We start from the raw sequence: 21056 nt of genomic DNA on the forward strand, positions 1-21056 counted from the left end.
TATGTATAGGTGACATTCTTCCCACTTACCTGAAAGCATTATTCTGTAATTATAACTAGGGCTTCCTGGGACCTGAAAGTTATTATAAGGGTTCTCTCATGTGTATAAAAAAATAAGTTCGTTTTTTCTATATATTCTCTAAGATGGGAATTCCCTTCATTATTGGGAGATTTTCTGTTGCATCTACAGAGCAGGAAGTGAAGAGAAAGTTCCACAGCACGTAACCCTTACCTGATATCTAAAACTAAAAAATAAAGTTTGGGCTTTACATACACTGTAATTATTTACACCGTCTTGTTGGTAAGTCACCAGAAAAAAAATTAGTCATTTTCTTCTTCAACAGTTCACTCCTTTCCCTTTTGCTGACTTGCAATGACTAGCATTTTCAGAACAAGAGCAATGGCACACAATAATACTTTCAGCTTAATGACCACATTGGGTCTCTACTTCTCAGATCATTGTTGATGTAAAAGTTTATTAAAAACAGCAGACCCCTCTAGGGGACATGTGATGCTAAGCCTTTTTGATTGAAAGAACTGAAATTCAATGAATGAAATGGCCAGGCAGGATGTAGAGAAATAAGGAAATAAGGCTAGCACTATCTGATTTGCTGCAGCATCTAATGCACACTGTGTGTTTACAGTGTAATCAGAGTAAGCCATGTCTATATAGGAAAAGTGCAGATACAAGTGTGCAAGATGGAAGGCAAAGCCCAAGTTCAGTTGTAACCTCTGCTATGTCATTGGTCTTTCATGTTTGGCTCTTGTAATATTTATCAAAGGTTGGACTCAGGTGAAAATCTACAATAGGTGAAGGTTTATAAGAGGCTGTGAATCGTGCCTGAAGTATTAGAATGGCGACCACTTAAAAAAACAAGCAGCTTTGCATGTAATCTTAATCTCTGGAACCGTCTGGTAATGCTCAGAAACCTCTTCTGCACTTGTTATGTAATAGCAAGAACATTATTCCATGTGACAAACTTTTCTGCCACTTAAAGGGCAATGCACTCCGGGTGCATTATCATTACAAACTATATGTAAAGTAATTTATAGGGAATTTATCATGAGCTTTCCATGCTTGCTGTGTCATATAGCCGTGATTAGGCATGAGTGATCAGCAGGGATCAAGATCGGATCTGGATCATGGGGAACTGTCAACAGTTGTTCCTCCAGAGAGTGGATTTATAGAGGGTGATTTACTAGAAAATACTGATTTATTATAGGCCGTAATGTCAATTCTCCCCTTGCAAAGTATATTTAACTTAGTAAATGGGCAATCACCCAGTTATATCAAAATGAAAAGTAAGGCAATGAGAAATCAATTTTCCTTGATCACTGTGGGTTGCTAAAATTCAGATTGTTCTTGCTGAAGTTTAAAGTTCTTGCTACGTTAAAGCTCAGCTGCAGGCAAACAGATAAATACACAGTTGAAATCGTTTTGCTTATCAGCTCAAATGCTGTAATGCTGTCCAGCCACCTCTCACAGCCAGGAGGGTGACACCATCTTTTCTATTAGAGTTAAGAAATGCAGTGGTGTCACCTCCCCGCCTGCAGCTTGCTGATTGGACAATATTAGAGAATCAATGCAGGGATAAGTCATTAGCATTGCTCACTCAGTTTTCTCCTCCTGTAAGTACGTTACCTGTAAGTAGATTTATTGACTGCTTCTAGTGTTGTCCCTTCCTCATTACATTAGGCAGATTTCAATACATGGTAAGGTATTTATGCTAGCTTAGTATAGAGGTATATATAATATATAATAATAATTTTTAGTTTATCGTGTATCTGCCTGAATGATCTAAAATTAGTTCCTCTTTCAGACACTTTAATAAATAATAATTATTGGCAGGAGATGCCTGTATACAGATTTGCCAGTCTCTTAGTTGTGTTTGCAGTAGTGCAGGGAAGCTTTGTATTTCAATTATCCAACCATTCGGCACTGAGAGAAAAACATCCGATCCTTTTGTGATTTCATTACTAGGACAGTGAGCGGAACACATGGAAGCTCACACTGGCCAACTTCATCTTCCATGGCTGGGAACATGGAACTAATTGATTCAAAGCAATAAAGCCACTTTGGATATGATTGCATTTGGTTCTGTTCTCAGAAGGGCATAGCTGTACACCAAAATTCTGGACAATAGTCCTAAGTTCTCTTTATAGCAGTGTTTGCAATGTATGATAAATATTGTATGGCCATTAACAACTAACTGGCCAAATTGGTTACAGTTTTAGAGTAATAGTGCAGTGGAGAACTGTTAACATTTCAATAAGATTTTGATTTATTTTTGTATCTCTGCTGGGGAGATAGTTCTTCTTCCTTTCCTGTCCTATGTGATGACTGTACAAGAAACAGGGAGACACATTGTCACTTATGAAGGAAGCCACAGTCAGCATTAAAAGATATTGACATAGTCCCAGCCCACCTAGACCAAACTTCACTATATTTGCAGAGAAAGATAGAAAATAAAGACAACATGAAGCTCTCAAGCTTGTAAAATTGGTCAACCATGGAGGTCATCTCTGTGGGGTGGGGGCTATCAACAATTTCACCACAGTCTGTGTTTTTGCTTGTATTTGGCAAAAAAAAAAACAGATCTAGGGTACATATATTTTAGGAACATCTTGGGAGCAGTGGCAGACATCAGTGGTCCCCTCTGCGGGACTGACTTGGGGTTCCCACACAGAACTGATTTGGGGCCCCTATGGCAGCCCTTATGTGGCTGAGGAGGGTACAGGGCCCTGATGCAGTGGCACATTGTGTACCTCCCAATGTCCGCTTGCTGAAATAACTTTTGCTGAGTTGAAAGTTGGAATCCTTCACTTGTTGCTTCAGCTCAGTGTATAGGATCAGACTTTTTCTGAATTTCTGAATTTGCGGCTAACTCCAACTGTCCAATGACAGTACACCTACTGCTCACCGAACCAATCTCATTGGACAGGGGAATGACAGTTTGCAGGATTTACCAAGATAGTCAGGAAAAGCAAGCCTTAGTAAAAATGTGAAACTAAATCACAAAAGAGCACAGGTGAAGCTTCTATGGCTAATACATGTAGAAATAGGATTTTATGGGCAGCACTTTCATAGCATTAAAATGGAGCACACATTCAACCAATCATTCCAAAATGTGATATTTTAGGGGAAGTCTTATAGGTATTGTCAGCACCAGCTTTTGTCTTAGTTATTCTAGAAGAGAGAAAGAAATATTAAAGGGATAGGGCTTTTGGGATAGGGATAAAGGGATAGGGCTTTTGTGAGCTCTCAGGATTCCCACCAACATTTGTGTGCTTCTCAGAAAGTACGGAACCCCTCTTTGTGGCCAAAGCAGGTGTGCAAACTCAAGATTTCAATCACCAAGATCTCACTAAGAGAGTTGTACATAGGAAGTTATCCAGAAATAATACCAATAATACTCACAAAACTAGCACCCTAGGTGGTTTTGTTTTTCCAGCATCTACATTACTGAGCACTTTGTTTTGGGTTTACTGAACATTTATTTTGATGTAGTGTGGTTGCTGTAAGGTTCTTTACACCTCACCCCCATTTTCCATCTGAGGAGCATGTACTTATCTTTCCTTTACTCCCTCGGCACTCCTTTCAGGCCTGAAGAAAGTACTCAAATGAACTACCAGGTGCTTCCAGTTCTGGGGAAACATCCGACTCCCCATGTGACCAGGGCAGTCGGTACTGTCCATAAACCCCCATAAGCTGCACCTCCTTCTTTTCTCCCGATATCTGGACTTAGCAGTGGGGACATAAAAGAAAAATAATCATTGGTCTGCATGAAGTAAACCTTGGTCTTTCCTCTGCACAAGTTTACTAGAAGTTTATAAGATAGACAGACATGGCTGAAGTATTTAGATTTTCCACTCCGCAGCAAAACAAGCCAGAAGGTATGACAAGTCAGTGGGTAGTTTGTCCCACACACTTACCCTTCAATGCTATCCAAAAACGTATTTTTTCCGCCATGCTCTTTACCACCTCTTCTCTCCTACCCTGCCTTCTTAAGAACTGGCATTGCCTCAGCTTGCTTCCACTTTCTTTCTCTAGTCCCATGATGATCAGTACTACAACCCAACACATGCTCATGGAGAACTCGAGCAGGGAATTCATTTGTCTACTTGTTGTTGTAGTATTGCGTGCTTATTGTGGCATATTGACATTGGACCTGATTTATTAAAGCTCTGCAAGGCTGGAGAGGATACACTTTAAACAGTGAAGCTGGGTGATCCAGCAAACCTAGAAAAGATTTCATAACACCATTAGTTAGCAAATGTTTTCAATCCTGGACCGGATCCTTTCTAGGTTTGCTGGATCGACCAGGTTCACTGATGAAAGTGTATCCTCTCCAGCCTTGAAGAGCTTTAATAAATCAGGCCAATGACTTTACCTCCCCACCCTACATGGGAACAAAGTTTAAATATCCGTAGAGCCAAATGAAGTTACATCATTTTTAAATAGCCACCATTATTTGTAGTAGTGAACCTCTAAGTAGTATAATAATTTGTCAGAAAGGGCAAGTACACAGATAAAGTATAGGTCCACTTAGAAGGTGATTACAGGTCATATACTTGTGAATTAGGCCTAAGAGCAGGAAAGCTTTCAGTATTCCTACTGTATGCACAGAGCCCATGAAGGTTATGTTCAGACTGGCCATGAGGTTGCAATGTTTACCATTTTCTTGTGCCAAGTTACATGTAGCATCTCCTGGTAGCAGCCAGGCCAGCCAAGCCAAGTGCCAGGCTTGTGGAATCATTTGATCCCAAAGCAGATCTGAACCTGTAAGAGCTTTCTAATTCTTCCTTAGATGCCAGGCGAGAACACAACCCTGTAAAAGTTTTACTACTAGTGTTCCTATTATCAATCAGATTCTAGATGGTATTTACATTTTACCAAATGTAAATTGCTAAAAGCAGCACTACTACCGGTACTTAAATTGGTTATAATGATCTTATTGAATAGAGCCATGCAAAGAACAATGAAAATACAAAGTATAACTCAGTGGTGGACAATTTTATGGCGGCCTCAAATGCAGCCCCAGGTATCGGCAAAATGCCCCATATTAGTGAAAGCAATGCTACAGAAAGATGCCAGGAACTGCAGACATAACATAGCATTTGATCAAAAACTGCAAAAGTGCTACCAGAAATGGACAAGGACAGGAGATGATTTTGAGATTGTTGGAGATTGGGGACATCATCAGAAACACATTAGATGGGACTGTTAGAGATTGCAGCCCCTTTACAAATGAATTCTTCCACATTTGCGCTCACTACAATCCTCTAAAATTTTCTTGTTCCACATTTAGTATTTAATATATATATATATTTTTTTGTCTATCCATTATATATATATATATATATATATATATATATATATAATGGATAGACAGTAAAGAAAAATTAGGATGCAAAATAAAACCAGCGTTTTAGGTATTAGAAACCATTAGAAATGAGGTATTAGAAACTTTAAAATGTATTTTCAATCATTGGGGTAAACCTGGAGGCCGCAGGTTGGGTACCTGGGGTTTTAACCAATCAGAACTCATTTTATGACTAATCTGATTACAATAATTTAGAATCTGGTTGCTATGGGTTATGGTACTTTGAGCATCCTCATGACAATAAATTTGAGTGTGTCTACTGCAGATTTCATTAATTTCACTTATTTTACAAGTGTGAACTGCTGAAATCTATTGGCACAAGCCCACTTGCACAGTACCAGAAAAGGACAGAAACATAATTCATCTGTGTCACGCTATTTTATTTATGAATAAAATAATACAAGGAGCTATTTCAAGCAATGGCAATTTTCTAGTTGAATAGCTAAAGTGTACGAGTGACTGGCATCCTTGGAAGACACACAGAGAGGTAACTTGATCTATTTCTAGTAATGAGATCCTCAGATCACACTCCCCATGGTTTTGTATGGAAAGCATAGAGAGGAAAAGCTCCTGGATTTCTGGCATCCTTCTGTAATATTATTTTTCCATTCAAATGCGGCATAAAAATGAATGTTTACTAGTTGCTTACCCATATTTTAATGTGTATGTAAAAGTAAACGTTCTCAGGTAGGGAAATACAAATCGGAGCACTAGCAGAAACAAGACTTTATGTTTTTTTATTATGGCTTCTATGCCACTTTTTTATGTCACATTGTACTGATTTGTACAACAAGTTTGTGTAATTGTAACCAGGGAACAGAGAAATCACTTCCAATTTATACATTACTGGCTTTCACAATGGTCACAGTGACTTTCTATTCATTGCAATTCCCCCTTCCTTCTGTTAGGATTTGTACAGTCAGACCCCAAATAATTGTTGCCACAGTTATATAATGATCTGATGTGGCTGCTGTGGATGAAAAATCATCTTCAGCATTGAAAGTCTAGCATCTCTATAGTGCCTAATTCTGTATCATTACCAGCAGCAGAGATGGCAGAACCTTACCTTACTCTTACCAAACAATTAGATATGTGGGCTGCATTAGTTATCATTTTTTCATTAGTTATCAGTTTTTTTTGCAACTACAGAAATACTTGTTGAACCTGATACAAATCAGTGTACTTTTTATTGGTCTACTGAATATTATGTATATTTCCTGTATTATGAACATGAGGTTTGGGGGGTGTTCATAGCCCTAATACTCTTTATGTCCCAGGGTCACAATGCCGCTTCTTTATACCTACAATATAGTTAATGAATGTTGTCCACGTAGAAAACAGGAAGTATGTTAGTGCCCGGATTACTGGGTGAAAATAAAAAATTAACAAAACAAATAAGACTAAATAACTAATGTAACCAATATATTCAAAGTGTTTTGGAAGTATATTAAAAGCCCAAATTTTATCTTCATTGTGGATAGAGTAGCATCCCGTACGATTTCTTCTTCTGCCCAGCAGACCCAGAAACTTCAATGTAGAAGGAAATATCCTCTTAGACCAATACACCCATTGGAAGATTTCTCTCTTTTGACGTATCTTACATTGACATTTGTATATTTTTTGGAGTTGCTATAACTTTCTGGCCTCATGCAAAATAGGTATGAATCTCCCAAGCAGTAGCACAGCACTAAAAACCTGGCAGAGGATTTATTATTTCCAACTTCATATAAAAAAAAAGTAATAAATCACCTGCTCTGGCTACTATGGTGGTCCCAACATCTTCAGCTGGTCATTTTTAGGATTCAGGATCCTTGGCTTTCTTAATCGGCCAGGCCAGAAAGACATAACTCGTGCACATAAGCACAGAAGTTTATTCATCCTGACACTGAGGTTTTCCAAAACTGAACACAGCTATACAAACGTCTACAGATAGGTAATCCATAGCATGTCTGAGAGGTGTGGATTAATAAAGGAGATGAACTTATTTATTGGATACCTTTCTATAATTTTGGCAACGTTTCCTAGGTTCTACACCTTTAAAGACCCTGCAGATACAGAAATATGTCTATATACCTGTGGATCCGTCCCACTAAGAAGTGGGGTAAACAACCCTCGCCATACACAAAGCTCCACTTGTAACCCACTTAGGGGGGTTAACCAACCAACTTTAAAGGCTGTGCCCAAAAACAGTTAAGGCAAATGGGTTACTCACCACTGTTACCTGTGGTCTGCCTGCACCTAATCTGTATCCATTAATGAATTACCATGCCTGGTTCTGCATGTAGGGGCTGCCATCTTGGTGGAGGCAGGGATTCACTTCCAGCAAAGAAAGCATTAAGCAGCATTGCATGAATGTTTCCAAATCTAACTTCAAATCATCTGAGATCCCACACTTCAGATACACAGTTAGGAGAATGAAGGCATCAAAGTTCATTGGCATACTCACATATAAGGAACTGTGCTGCTTGGTGGGATTTTAGTTAAATGATCCCTTTGTCAGGGTATGTAGGGTATTACTTCAGTCCCATTTTATTATACAGGAGTTGATCAATCCTGCATTTCTTTACAGTCTCAATATGTCTGTTACAGTTTCTTTGGAACGTATCCTATTATCATAATCTAGTGGAGATAATTAAATATAAACTAATCTGTAACTAGCTGTGGTTGATATGCTGAAAGGTGAGGAATGACAGCCAGTAATTACACCTACGTTTGCCTGGTGCACCTATAGAGAAAATGCCGTAACGTTGCTTTTCACATTTTTCAAAGATAGTTCTCCTGCCCTGTTTCTTTATTACATTTGTCTGTGTATTATAGACCTTATTGTTTATTACTACTATATTATTATTTTATTACTATATTATTACTATAGTTTACAGTTCTTTTACTATGCCATATTGACCTTGTCTGGGGTTTCTAATTATTGTTGATAATGATAATGATGTATGAGCGTGTATAAGATTTATTAGTGTAACGTCAGTAGAAATATTGCTCTCCCTTTTCTTAGCTCTGTAATGCCGTGTCCCTGGAAATACCTGGTTATATCAACCTCTCATTGGTGGCTTAGCAGTGCTCCTGGAAATATCTCCCTCCCATCGCTGACTTAGTAGTAAAACATGCATGGCAATATCACCCTGCCATCGCTGGCTCAGCAGTACAGTGTTCCTTTTGTGTGCATGCTCCTTTTGTTGGCTTAGCAGTACAATGATCCTAGAAATATCATGCTTCCAGCAATGCAGTGTACCTGTAAAAATCACTCTCTCTTCCATAACTCGCAGTACATTGTTCCTTGAAGCATCACCCCCTCCATCTCTGGCTCAGTAGAACAATGATCCTGGAAATATCACTCTCTTGTCCCTAGGTCAGCAGTGCAGTGTTTCTGGAAATGTCAACCTCTTAAACCCAAGTCTGTTACTATAGTTAGCCTGAAAACACCAATCCCCTACACACTGGTCTTTCTCCTTACTCATGTCCTCCCTGTTTGTCAAAATCACTGAATTTACTCCCAATATGACAGCTGGGACCCTCTCTGTAGTGCAGTAGAAAAAATAGCAAGGTGTTTTGAGAAACATGTTGCAATATTATTATTTTACAATGTATTTAGACAGTTCACTGTCCCTGAAATTACCACTTAAAGGGACACCATGTCCATTTAGGGCAAAGTGGCTGGTTCTCTTTAAAAGCCACTGTCTGGCCTAGTTGTATGCACCTGCACAGAGCTTTCCTCACTCCCAGCCCAATTCTCTGTTTATACAGGTCTATGAGATGTGATTGGCTACCCTGGTTTTGGTTTCAAAACTCCAAATATGAGTATTGTGACACCAACTATTATTATCTTACCTGTGTTTCTCCATGACTAGAGGCTGGAGGCAGAAAGGGAGATTCGTTTACATGAATGAGAAGTGGCTAGACATCAACACAGGGCTGAATTTTCTATGACTGCATGGAAGACGAGTTATAGCTTCCAATGCAATTTTGTTTGTATCGCTTCCTTAGGGACCTGTTTAACGGACTTTGAGTTTTGTGGCTGGGGGAAATTAAGTTATTTTATAAATGCAAAACAATTGCATTTGAGATGAGTTAAAGAAGCTTCTGATACAATTCACAGTTCATTGACATGTGCATTTGGCCTACAACTGTTCTTCTTCTAACCTGCATTTGACTTTCTAAGCTGCATCAACCTGCTTGGTTGATTTTATACTCCTATTGACTTGTACAGGGTAGAGAGATAAAGAAATGCATGCTGCTACATCTCTGCATGAAAACACATCATTTCTACAATATGAAGTCTTTCTTATCAGCCCCCAGAGAGCCAGATGTCAATAAACCAAAGGTGGTCAGCTTTTGTGATATAGGGTGCCTCAAGTGCAGCCACCAAAAGGCCTCACATAATATTAAGTGAGTCTTAAGCTATAGTAACCCATTGGAGACTGCAGATATGCTATATACAGGGTCTTTATGGCCATTTTGGTGTTCTTGGTGGTGCCATCTCATCTTTGAGGCTGCAATGGAGAAGTACTTAGAACTCCTGCAGGACCCACATCATATTTCTAGACAGTCTGTTCACACTTGCCACAGCAATGCGTTCACTTCATCTACCTTCACATTCAAGTCATCAGTCTTACAGCAAGAACTGTGATAAAAGATCAGAAAAAACAGTTAAAAGTAGGTATGTGTAAAACAAAAAACTAAGCAAACTACCAGAAGTCTGTCTAAATCATTTTTTTCTTCAATGCTTTCAGTTGGCATCCAAACGCTGATTTCTGTCTACAAGGGCTCAGAGAACCTCAAGGTAAATGTGGAAGGTCCACATACATCAACCAACCCCCGGCCAAAGTTTGGGCACCAGGGTAGTAAAAGCATATCACAACATTTAAGCCAACTGCAGAAAGTAGTACTGTACTCAGTACACAAAACGTTGTAGGTTACATTTTGCTTTAACAGCATGACATCAATTACTGTCTCTCTATAAGGGATTAGAAAATATCAATTGCCTCCTTGTACAGGTTCTCACAGCTTGACCTACCTAGCCTGAGTGGGTGGTTGGACAATATTCCTAAAGGGCAGCATGGACGATTAGAATTAATTGAACACAAACATTTTTACAGGGATCTGAATCACTAGCCAACCAGTTTGAAAACAGGAAATTTGATGACGCACTACTTGCATTGCCCTGCGAGAAAGCAGAATCATTAGAGAGAAATACTTTTCCTAAAGAAAGACATCAACAAAGAAAGCCATTTATGTCAAGGGCAGTTTAGCCATTACAATGCGCTACTTTGTAGAATGTCAGATTACTGATGGGAGTGAACAGAACAGCAGCTTTATTTGTCCAATGTCACACATGCAGAAACACCACAATTGCATCAACATTTATAAACCATTAAAAATATTAGAACACATTTTGTTTTAATCTTACTTACCCTTTCACACCACTGCACAGTGCTAACACGTATTATGACAACAGACTGAAATGAATGTTATGTGCATGTGGGATGATACAGTACCAAATATTCTGAATGACACCCAACAAACCTTTTCAATGCACTTGCGGTGCAGAAAATTATGCATACAACCTTTTTTTGATGCATTTTGGTGTGCTAGACCATTGGTGGTTCATTTTGGTGGTCCGCGGCTCTGGCCAGTGGGCCCCCCAGAAGGGTTGGGAGATGAACCCCACATGGGGGCGCACCAGTCAGAACAGCCAACCATGTCACCGTATGGGCACAGCCTGCCCACCAGTGGGCGGGTTCTGACATCATGTTTCTTCCCCTTTGAATGACACATGACTCCCCGCATGTGCGTGGTCCAGATTCTGTGCATTTAGAGATCCGTAGGTCTGAAAAGGTTGGGGACCATTGGGCTAGACAGTCTGCTCAAATTATTCAAGTGTATCTAAACCCAAAACAAACATATATTATAGTCAATGCTTCTCAACTAGGGATCTTTCAGCAATAAAATATTTATGACTCTCTTTTTCTGTAGTGTGATAAGTTTCCCACTGGCCAGAAATGCAAAAGCCATTCTTCTTTCTGACAACCACACTTATGTATTGTGATCTGTGGATACAGTAATTATAGTAGGTGTCCCTTAAGACCTGAAATTTATTTCAAGGGTTACCCCTATGTTAAAAAGGTTGAGAAACATTGAATATATTGATGCATACTAATCCTAAATGTGGTATCTGCATTTTTCCTGATATATGAGGGTGCTGTCCTGTGCTATGTGGGCATGTGGTTTCTTTTGACCAGTTTTAGTTTGTGTTATGTCACGTATTGTTAATTTTGAAACTCAAAAATGTCCTAATGTTCACCTGAGGGGTATATAAGGGTCCTGCTAAGGAGTGTTGTTAGTCTCCTTTATGGAGTTCTACCCTCACTCTAAATTGTTAAGGTATTTACTGATAAGAGTAAGTACTGTCTGGGTGTTGGGATGATGTGATGGCATAGTGGTGATAGCAGCAAAGTGGAGACATTATGGTCTGGAAAAAAGCCCTGACACGTGAAGCAATATCATTTTGACCTATTAGAAAAAAAACCTACTGCATGGTGGCCCCTATTCCAGGGGAGAATTTTATTGTTTGCTTTGCTTTCCTGGGGGCATTCCAGTGTTCCTCTAGTATAGTCAAAATGGAGAAAAAGGGTTTATGGTCATTACTGCAGAGAGAGTAGTCAGAGTTAGTGTCACTATCAATAGTTGTATTGCAAATCAACTGCTTGAATCTCAAAGTTTCTTTTGTAAATAAAAAATCCTATTAATCATATCCAGGGTTCTCCCCAGACCCTTTTTGCTGGTTGTACCACGTGGTACTTTTTAGTAACCACCTGGCTGTTTCTAAATGGCTACTGAAAAGTTGTGTCACAATATAGAAGCACAATACACTACTTGCCTACAGCTTCTTCCGACCAGCTTAAAACGGTAATAACAATGCTATTGCCTCATAAGAAAAAATGTTTTCAAGTTAAAAAAAAAGACTAAAAAAAAAAAAGGTTATAGTCTACTGGAGTGGTGATCTTACAAAGAGAAACATTGTTTCTTCCTAATGAGAGAACAATTAGTGGTTTTAGTTTTCACAAGCTGGAGTGCCACTAAAGGAAAGGTATTAAACCTGAGGCCTATTTAGGTCCAGTTTATTACAATAGAAAGCATTCCTAGTTGGGTGCACTGTCTGGTGGGGGGTCTATCTACTGTGTGGAGGTCTAGTGAGACAAAAGGGTGTCAAACAGGCCAAATCTGGTCCGCAACTTCCTTTTTTTTTGGCCCTCAAAGCAATCCTAAATATGAACTGCAGCTGGCTCGCCGCTGCATTGAAATAGCTCCGCTTCTACATTTCCCAGCATTACTCATGTATATAGACCAGCAGGCTCTCTGCCTATGTATGGCCCTTGCATTGGACTGTTTAATAGACGCAAGTAATGCCGGGAATTGTTGTAGCGGTGCTATTTCAATGAGGAGGGAGTTCCAGCGGCTGGCCACTCATAAGATTTAGCCCCGCATTGGCTGTGTCTGGCATTTCCAGCAATCCCCCTAAGCTACACGTGGGAGGTGCCAGGGGGCTTTTGGAGTTACAGGGGCTTATTGGCGACCCATGGCCTTGTGTCATATAGCAGTGTCTCTGTGCATAGCCTGCTGTTATCCAAGTAATGCCGGTCGTTATTGCATTAAGGTTTTATATATAATGAGAAGAAAAACTTTCTCAATTTTTTCAAGAAATTTCAAGGTTGGCCTGCGACTTTGTCTAAGATTTAAATTTTGGCCCACTGTGTATTTGATTTTGACACCCCTGCTTTAACATAAGGCTTGAATGACTGGGTTAAAGAATGATCGAAGCAATTAGCAGTTGATTGCTGAAAAAAGCAAGGGCTCCAAGGGTCTGGTGGTGAGGAAGAAAATCTAAGAAATAGTCATTTAAGGCAGCCACAGGTAAACACCCCAACCCTATAAATCTTTTGGTAGTTTTCAACTTTGGGAATCATTGCAGTTTAGTAGTGCCTTGAAATGCATTTTTTGGACCTGTCCTAAGTATGGAATTTTTTCTACTCTCTTGTCTTAAGTTGAAAATAATGATGACTTGCGGTCTCTGTGGTTACAGTAGGAGTATGTCTTCTTTGGGTCAGTTTTATGAAGGGAAGACACAGGTTTTTCTATTGTTTTGACAATCTATAGGCTTTTTATTTTTTGTGGCTTAAGGGATAAATGAACATGTTTGTGTCCTAGTTAAAATTTAAGTCAGGAAGACCATTTATTGCAGCCCTCAGGTGTATTTACAGAATCAACAAAATGCTAGGTATCCCAGTTATGACTGCTATTCCCTTATTGTGCCAGCTTTGCACATAGCAGAGAATCATTCTTTAGCATTAAAATTACTATTAGGCTTCCAAACAGAATAACAGTCAGTTTATGCAAAGGAACTGCAAAAGGTGTTGAATTAATATAAAAATCAATTACCGGTAGATACTTTTTTCATCTGCACTGCAAAGATACAAAAAAGAATGACAATACAAGAACATAGAAAACAAGCACAAGGAAAACAGAAAAATAAACAATGAAGCCGGTGGTACATCACAACAAAAACTTTTATCATCATGGTGGCTCAGAGGTTAGCACTTTTGCCTTTGCAGCACTAAGTGCCACGTTCGAATCCCGGCCAGGGCACTATCTGCATGGAGTTTGCAGGTTCTCCCCGTGTTTGCGTGGGTTTCCTCCGGGTACTCCAGTTTCCTCTCACATAGCAAAAACATGCAGTTAATTGGCTTCTCCCAAAACAAAATTGACCATGGAATATATTAGTGACATATGACTATGGTAGGGACATTGGATTGTGATCGCCTTTGAGGGACAGTTAAGCTGCGTACACACTTGCAATTTTTGTCGTTGGAAAGGATCTTTCACGATCCTTTCCAACGACAAGGGGCTGCAAGATGCATGAACGATGCTGTACATACAGCACCGTTCATGCTCTATGGAGAGGGGAGGGGGAGAGCGACGGAGCGGCACCCTGCTGCGCGCTCTCCCCCTCCCTTTCATTAGGATCGGTGTCGTCCATCGTCCGTGGATCCGGCAGGTCGGTCGTCCGGACGATGGACGACACCGCCTGTACACACGGCAGATTTTCGCCCGATAATTGGCCGATGCCGATTATCGGGCGATAAAAATCTGCCGTGTGTACGTAGCTTTAGTGTCATGACTATGGACTTTGTACAGCGCTGCATAATCTGATGGTGCTATAAAAATACTGTATAATAATATTCATGCACAACAAAACTTACTAAACTAAAGTGTGATTTTAGCTGAACCATTTTGTTGTTTGAACCTTTAGCAGTCTTGTCTTTCTTTCTTAAAGTGAACATGGATGTATTTGGGGTTTTACGTGGCACTACAGATCATCAAACATGGCACTCGGGCACCTACAGACGCCTTCTCTTCAGCTTAAGGCTATGGAAATATCATTTTCCTCAAAGGTGCGCCTAGTTGAAAAATGCAGCTTTAGATTGTAAATTCCTTCAAGGATAGGAACACATTTGAATGATTCAGTGATCTCCGTAAAAACACTGCAGATAAAGTGTGATAGTTCTATAAATAAAACGAATAAATCAAAACGCTATACACCTCACTTGACTTGCTTAGTTATCGGCAGAATACTGGTAAAATGTTCAAGGAGAGATTTAAATAATATCATTATGCTGTTTTGTTTTACTCCACTTGAGATCTGAAGTTATTTTGGTTGCATTCCAGGCAAAGAACAGAATGTGCTCCATATCTGTGAAGTCATATTTCGAAAACTTTTTTTTCCTTTTTGTGTTATGATTTTGGAAAAGAATGACGGATTTTCCAAGCCCCATGGAGCTTGCACTTATTCTGGAGAGAAATCTCCTAGCAACCAGATTGTCCCTGCAAGAAGACTTCAGGGAGCAGTGGAGAAATACAAAGGCTTTTTGTCTCCTATTACTTTTAACAACTACTAGTTAGGAATGTAGATGACAAAGTCAGAGCAAAGGGTATACTTTACCCTCAGAGGCTGATGGAAGACATGAAGCATTGGAAAGGAAAACTAGCTGCAAACTTTAGTTTTTAAGCAAATTGTGATATATGAAGTAGGGGTATGTTATAGACATTGTGAAATAGATTGAAACAAATACACTGGGAATCCAGTCAAATATTAAAAGGTTATGGGTAAATCCAGGTATATAATTGCTAAATCAATGGGGTTGGTTTACTAAAGGAATATAGGCATAGCAAAGTGACTTATTTATTTAGGAGAATTTTAATTTAACTTAGTAAATAAAATAAAGCTTTGCTTTAACCATCCAGTCATGTGCAAGGAAAAATCAGTTGTTTTTTAATTCCCTGCACATGTTTGGGTATTTGTTTTGCTGAATTTTCACCAAATTGCCTAAACTGAGTGAATTATCCCTTCCACTACAAAGGTTCACCTTGGTAGTGAACTGCCTAAAATTCTTTAGTAAATTAGCCTCAATGCACCTAGTATCACCTAAAATGTAAGCTTTCTGTATTTCCCTAGATAACAGGAGTCTAGACCAGAAGAGGAAAGAGCAGTCAGGTTCTGGAATATGATGCAGTGCTCACAACTTAACACTGGAAGATGAGTGATGACCACTCTGGTGATGCTTTTTTAATATTTGGCCAGCAGGCTAGTGGTGGGTTGGCAATGCTATCCATGTCAAGGAGTTAAATTGCAGTTATCACATTTTCCCCCTAAGCTTTTGTATTATTTCAAGTCAGTTTTTATTAATGAAGTTAGTCATTTGAAGTCTGTCTGAACACAGTTTCATCATGCTTCCTGATTGACTGGAGCGCTGTGACATGACAAAGTGAGCAATATGGAGCTTACAATGGCCTTATATTCACAAATATGCACAGGTATTGGTAGATAGAATAGCAAAACGAACGACACAGGCCATCATTTAAACACTGTTATATGGCAAAAGTAAGGAGAAAATTGGTATTTAGCCTTACGTTGTAACATTATTCTTGGCAGATTTATCAAAGGCATGCTACTTTTACTAATTTGTGAATTGCTTTCCCAAATATCCATGCTTTGGTGATAGACTCCTTTTAAATATGCTACATGACATGTAATGCGTTCATCTGTGAGTCATGTTAGGGTGAACTCATAATAGAGCAAACTAAATGTTTTTAAATTATTTCATAAACAGGCTGGCAGAAAACAATACTATTTACAGTCTCCAATATGTCAAACATTTGCAATGTCTCTAGTCTGTTTGCTGACGGTTTCTATAATCTTGTTTCTGACATTAGGGTTAAAAGATGTAACAGGCTGATCACTCAGTTAATGCAATCCAGTTCTGGGGTCTCATGCGTACAACAGAATCTATGGTCACAGCCCACTCTTATGGTCCCCATTCCTGCCCCCAACTTCTAATCTGTGAGCAAACATTGCACATGCACATGCACAATTGTTAACACAAATAAACAGGACAACGACAAAACTGGGACTTATAAGGCATTAAGCAATCTTATTAGCACCTTTCTGTAACCATCAATACCATTATTGATGGTTTCTATGATGATTTTAATAGATTTTATTTGTAGGGTTTTGGATGTTTTTAATTTAAAACAATAAAGGTTGCTGGCATTTTAAGGCTCTTCATTTATATGTTACAGAAACATGCTAATAGGATTGCTTGATGCCTAAAAAGTAAATTTTTCTATTTTTTCTGTATATATGTAGTTACATCTTTGGGGATGTGGCATCTATGTTCAGAGTACATTGATACCTCGGCTAATGAGGATAATTTGTTCCGGAATCACACTCGTTAGCTGAAATCTTTGTTAGCGGAAACTAAAAAAAAAATTCAGTTCAACACGGCTGCAGTTTGTTATCGAGCATCCACTAGGCATTTGTTAGTCCATCTTCGTTAGCCAAGGCCAAAACTCAGCGGAAAAAATATTTATTAGCCGAAAAAATTTGTTAGCAGAGTCACTTGTTAGCTGAGGCCAAAAGACAGCGGGAAAAAAATCTTTGTTAGACAAAAAAACCTCATTAGCCGAGGTATCACTGTATTTAGGTGGAAATCATATATTGTTCATTGTTAACAAAAGTTTATACAGACCTACCTGAAACAACCATTCTCATATATTGTATTGCAATAAGTAGTTCTGCCAGTAGGTGGTGGTGCTATGTATTTTATTATTGTTTGTTAGTGGAACTACATGGATATAATTCACTGACTCTGTTTCTGAAAAAACATACTCATTTTGTAATTTTGTTTTCAGGTTTATTATAAGTTCAGATAAGGGACTATACCTTTCAATGCCACTATCCAGTGTTATCAGTAGGGATAGTGTTAATGAGAAAGCTAATACAGATGTCTCTATATAAGCATTGACTTATGATGACAGCAATATGTGTTCCCAGTTTGCAGCACAGATTTGCTTCGCTTGACTCATTAATCTGAACAGACGGCATCAACAGCTCCATATTGTCACAAATTACAATCAGTGACCGCACATTAGAAGCCTCTTCGATGTGGCTAATTCAAAGCATTACCAGTAATTAAAAGAGCTCACTAGACAACCTCTAATTTTAGATTACTTTAGAGATATGCATGATTATTTTTACTGAATTTCTTCATATAGTGTACACAAAATATGAACACATTTTACATACAAGCCAAAATGTTTTATATATGTGAAGATTGGACCAATTACAGTTCCTTTACAGATATGTCAACCTACCGGGTTGATTTGTCCTTATTTCTCGTCTTTATTTCCTGTAAATAGTAATAAAAAAACAGGTTTTCCCCTAACCTTCCCCCACTCCACTAAACTGTGATTTTTTTGCCATGTCACTTCCTTTAGCAACATTTACTTTACACATGAGCCTAGGCCCTGGAATAAAATGGGGCTATTACCTAAACTGAAATAAAATTGATAAAAATACAAACTCTTCATTATTCTAACCAAAACTAAAAAGAACAAACAGTTTTGGCTAGAGTGGGACTTTAAAAGACAGTAGGCAGAAACCCAGTCACTTGCCTCCTGACTATGTGATCACTATGAGAGCAAATCATTGTGATCACAATATAAACACAACAATAGCTGTTGTGTTTATTATCCCACCGTACCATTCATTGACAGAGAGGAAATATATTACAATGTACCAAAATGTACATACATGTACATACATATATTACAATGTACCTGTATTAAATGCTGTTTTTTTCATTATTACCCTTTATATCTTTTCTTTAATATTGAAGCAGTGCTCCATGAAAATATGTGTATAACTGTTGAAGCAGATGCTCATAGAGAATTATATCACCAGAATAAAGTGTATCTTGGAGTTGCGTTCTTTTTTCATTTTTTTACCTGTCCCACACAGCCATGTCAGAAGCCTGGCCTGTCCGACTGCTGACATAATATTAAAAAGGATTTATATAGCGCCAACATTTTACGTTGCGCTGTACATTAAATAAGGGTTGCAAATGACAGACAGATACAGTCAGTGACACAGGAGGAGGAGAGGACCCTGCCCCAAAGAGCTTACAATCCAGGAGGCTTTAAGGCAAGAACTATTCAAACTAAAGTACTATTTTGGCCTGTATTTATTTCTGATTTATATGATGCTGCTTATTGTGCCTAATTAGAAGATTGTACATTTTTGTTACTGCTACATGACCAAAATAAATATGACCAAAAGGTTATTTTTTTCCATTTGATTATTATTTGTGGTACTTCATAAACGCGCAATATGAGGACAAGTTGCTAAAAATGTAGTCTTTTTGTGCACCTGCGATGACCCTGCTCCTAGTGGAGCATAATTTTACACACTGCACAGGGAGCAAAAATAAAACATACCCTATTTACACACAAACAAGCACATTTATCTTTATGTGCTAAATCAGTGTTTTACCCTGCAGAATAGGTATTCTCCTGATATCGCTCATTGTAATTTCCTTCCCGTAATGTACTTTTTTTAATCAAATGATCAGGCATTTCAGAGAAGCATGGCTTCTATGCTCAGTCCCTAAAAGTTGATTTTTTTGCCTTGGAGCTTCTTTTAGTACCAGGCAAATTAATATTATTGAGCAAATGCCTGATTCACTAATACCGTATCTGCTTGCCTTTTTTAAACAACATATTGAGTATGTATATTGCCTATTGTGTTGATGGACATTATGAAAATGAAGATGTATGTAGCTGGCATTAGGGTCAGTATTCACTGTAAGTGTGATGGATGAAGGCTAGGGGGTCACTTGCTCAGACATTGCAATCAATCAGCTATGCATTCTTCTCCATCCTCTGCCAAGCTATTTTCCAAGAACCTAGTTATGGTCTATACCTGTTTTAAAAACAAAATTGATACTGATATATTAAATAAATTATTTTTCTTGTTTTTCAGAAAGAATACTCTCTCCAGGCCAAACTCCATAAAGATTATGGAAAGCATGTTATCAATGGCACAGGTAAGACATTTTTTTCAACTCTTACACCACCCTACTAAGTGCAGCCCACCAGACGTAACTTCTTTCCTGTTCTCTTACCTGAAGCCGAACAGCGAAGAAAATGTCCCAACTGTGTTCTCTTTCACCAACATAAATTACAATGCTATTAATTTAGCATTAATTTATTAATTAAGCTATAATCTGCAAGAAGTGCCGAGGCCCACTGCAAATACAGTTTATACAAAGGGAATAATAGTGCTACAACCCCTGTACGAAGTAGGATGGGCATTGTAGACCCAGCCAGGATTCTCATGCAGGGCTGCACAGTGATAATCTCTTGAACCGGGATGGAAGTAAATGTTTTATCAGGAAAAGTTTTACCAGACTGTGAAGCCTTGCACTCATAGAGCTCAATATTTAAATCATAACCTAAAAATTAAAAATAAATTTCCCCTTAAAAACAATATGGTGTTTGCCCTGGACAGGGCTCAGTATTGTGCAGGGTTTGAAAAGTTGCCCTTAAAAAAAACAATTCACAACTTGGTATCCTGGTGCTTGTGGTGGCCGATATTGGTAAGGCTGATAATTTAAATTTGAGGAGGTGGTAGGAAGTGAGTACACTGTGTATGAAATTCTTTGTCCCATATTGTGATGTTAGTTAATACTGTGTCAATCACATTTACAGCATGATATGCTTTTACTGGGTGATATAACATGTTCTTGCTGGGTCAAAATGTTGTAGTGTGACATAAACTGCCGTTGTTGCTTGAGGTAATTTGCTATTACAGTACAATATGTTCCTGTTCTATACTCCAGTGCTGTAATTTGCTTTTGCCATGTGATATGGATTACTTAAGTGGTATGACATTTTATGTTTGTTTTGCAAAGTCAGAAAAGTTTTTTTTCTCATAAAAAATGTATCTCAAAAATGAATTTTGCTTGGGTAACATTTATTTTGAGCATTTTATCTTGTGGAGAGTTTATCTTAAAATCATGTTATCTTGGTTGTGATATACCCACAAGGATGGGTATATTAATTGTAAGTAAATGTAAGGGCATATAAATAAAATTGCTGGTTTGACAGGGAATTTTACAGATCAATAAAAACACTTCTTACTACTCTTATCAGATAGCGAAAGAAAAAAAATGTATACAAATGTAACAATTTATGTTGAAAACAGTTTTATTTGCATACATTTGCAAAGATATGTAAAAGCCACACTTCCTCTTTATTGCCCTTCTAT

The 21056-nt window shown here is 38.4% G+C and overlaps 1 protein-coding gene across 2 annotated transcripts in view; it reads left to right on the forward strand.

Moving 5' to 3' along the window:
• The window catches only part of FAM107A (family with sequence similarity 107 member A), an 83338-nt gene that overhangs the window by 13699 nt on the left and 48583 nt on the right, over positions 1-21056 (forward strand). For both annotated transcript variants that reach the window (XM_072420869.1, XM_072420867.1), the window contains exon 2: positions 19770-19833. Coding sequence is in view for 1 of the 2 variants with exons in the window: in XM_072420867.1 (XP_072276968.1) it covers positions 19770-19833 (64 nt within the window). In the remaining variant the exon portion in view is untranslated. The remainder of the gene's footprint in view (positions 1-19769; positions 19834-21056) is intronic.

This window comes from Pyxicephalus adspersus, chromosome 8 (assembly GCF_032062135.1).
Source record: "Pyxicephalus adspersus chromosome 8, UCB_Pads_2.0, whole genome shotgun sequence".
NCBI lineage: Eukaryota > Metazoa > Chordata > Amphibia > Anura > Pyxicephalidae > Pyxicephalus > Pyxicephalus adspersus.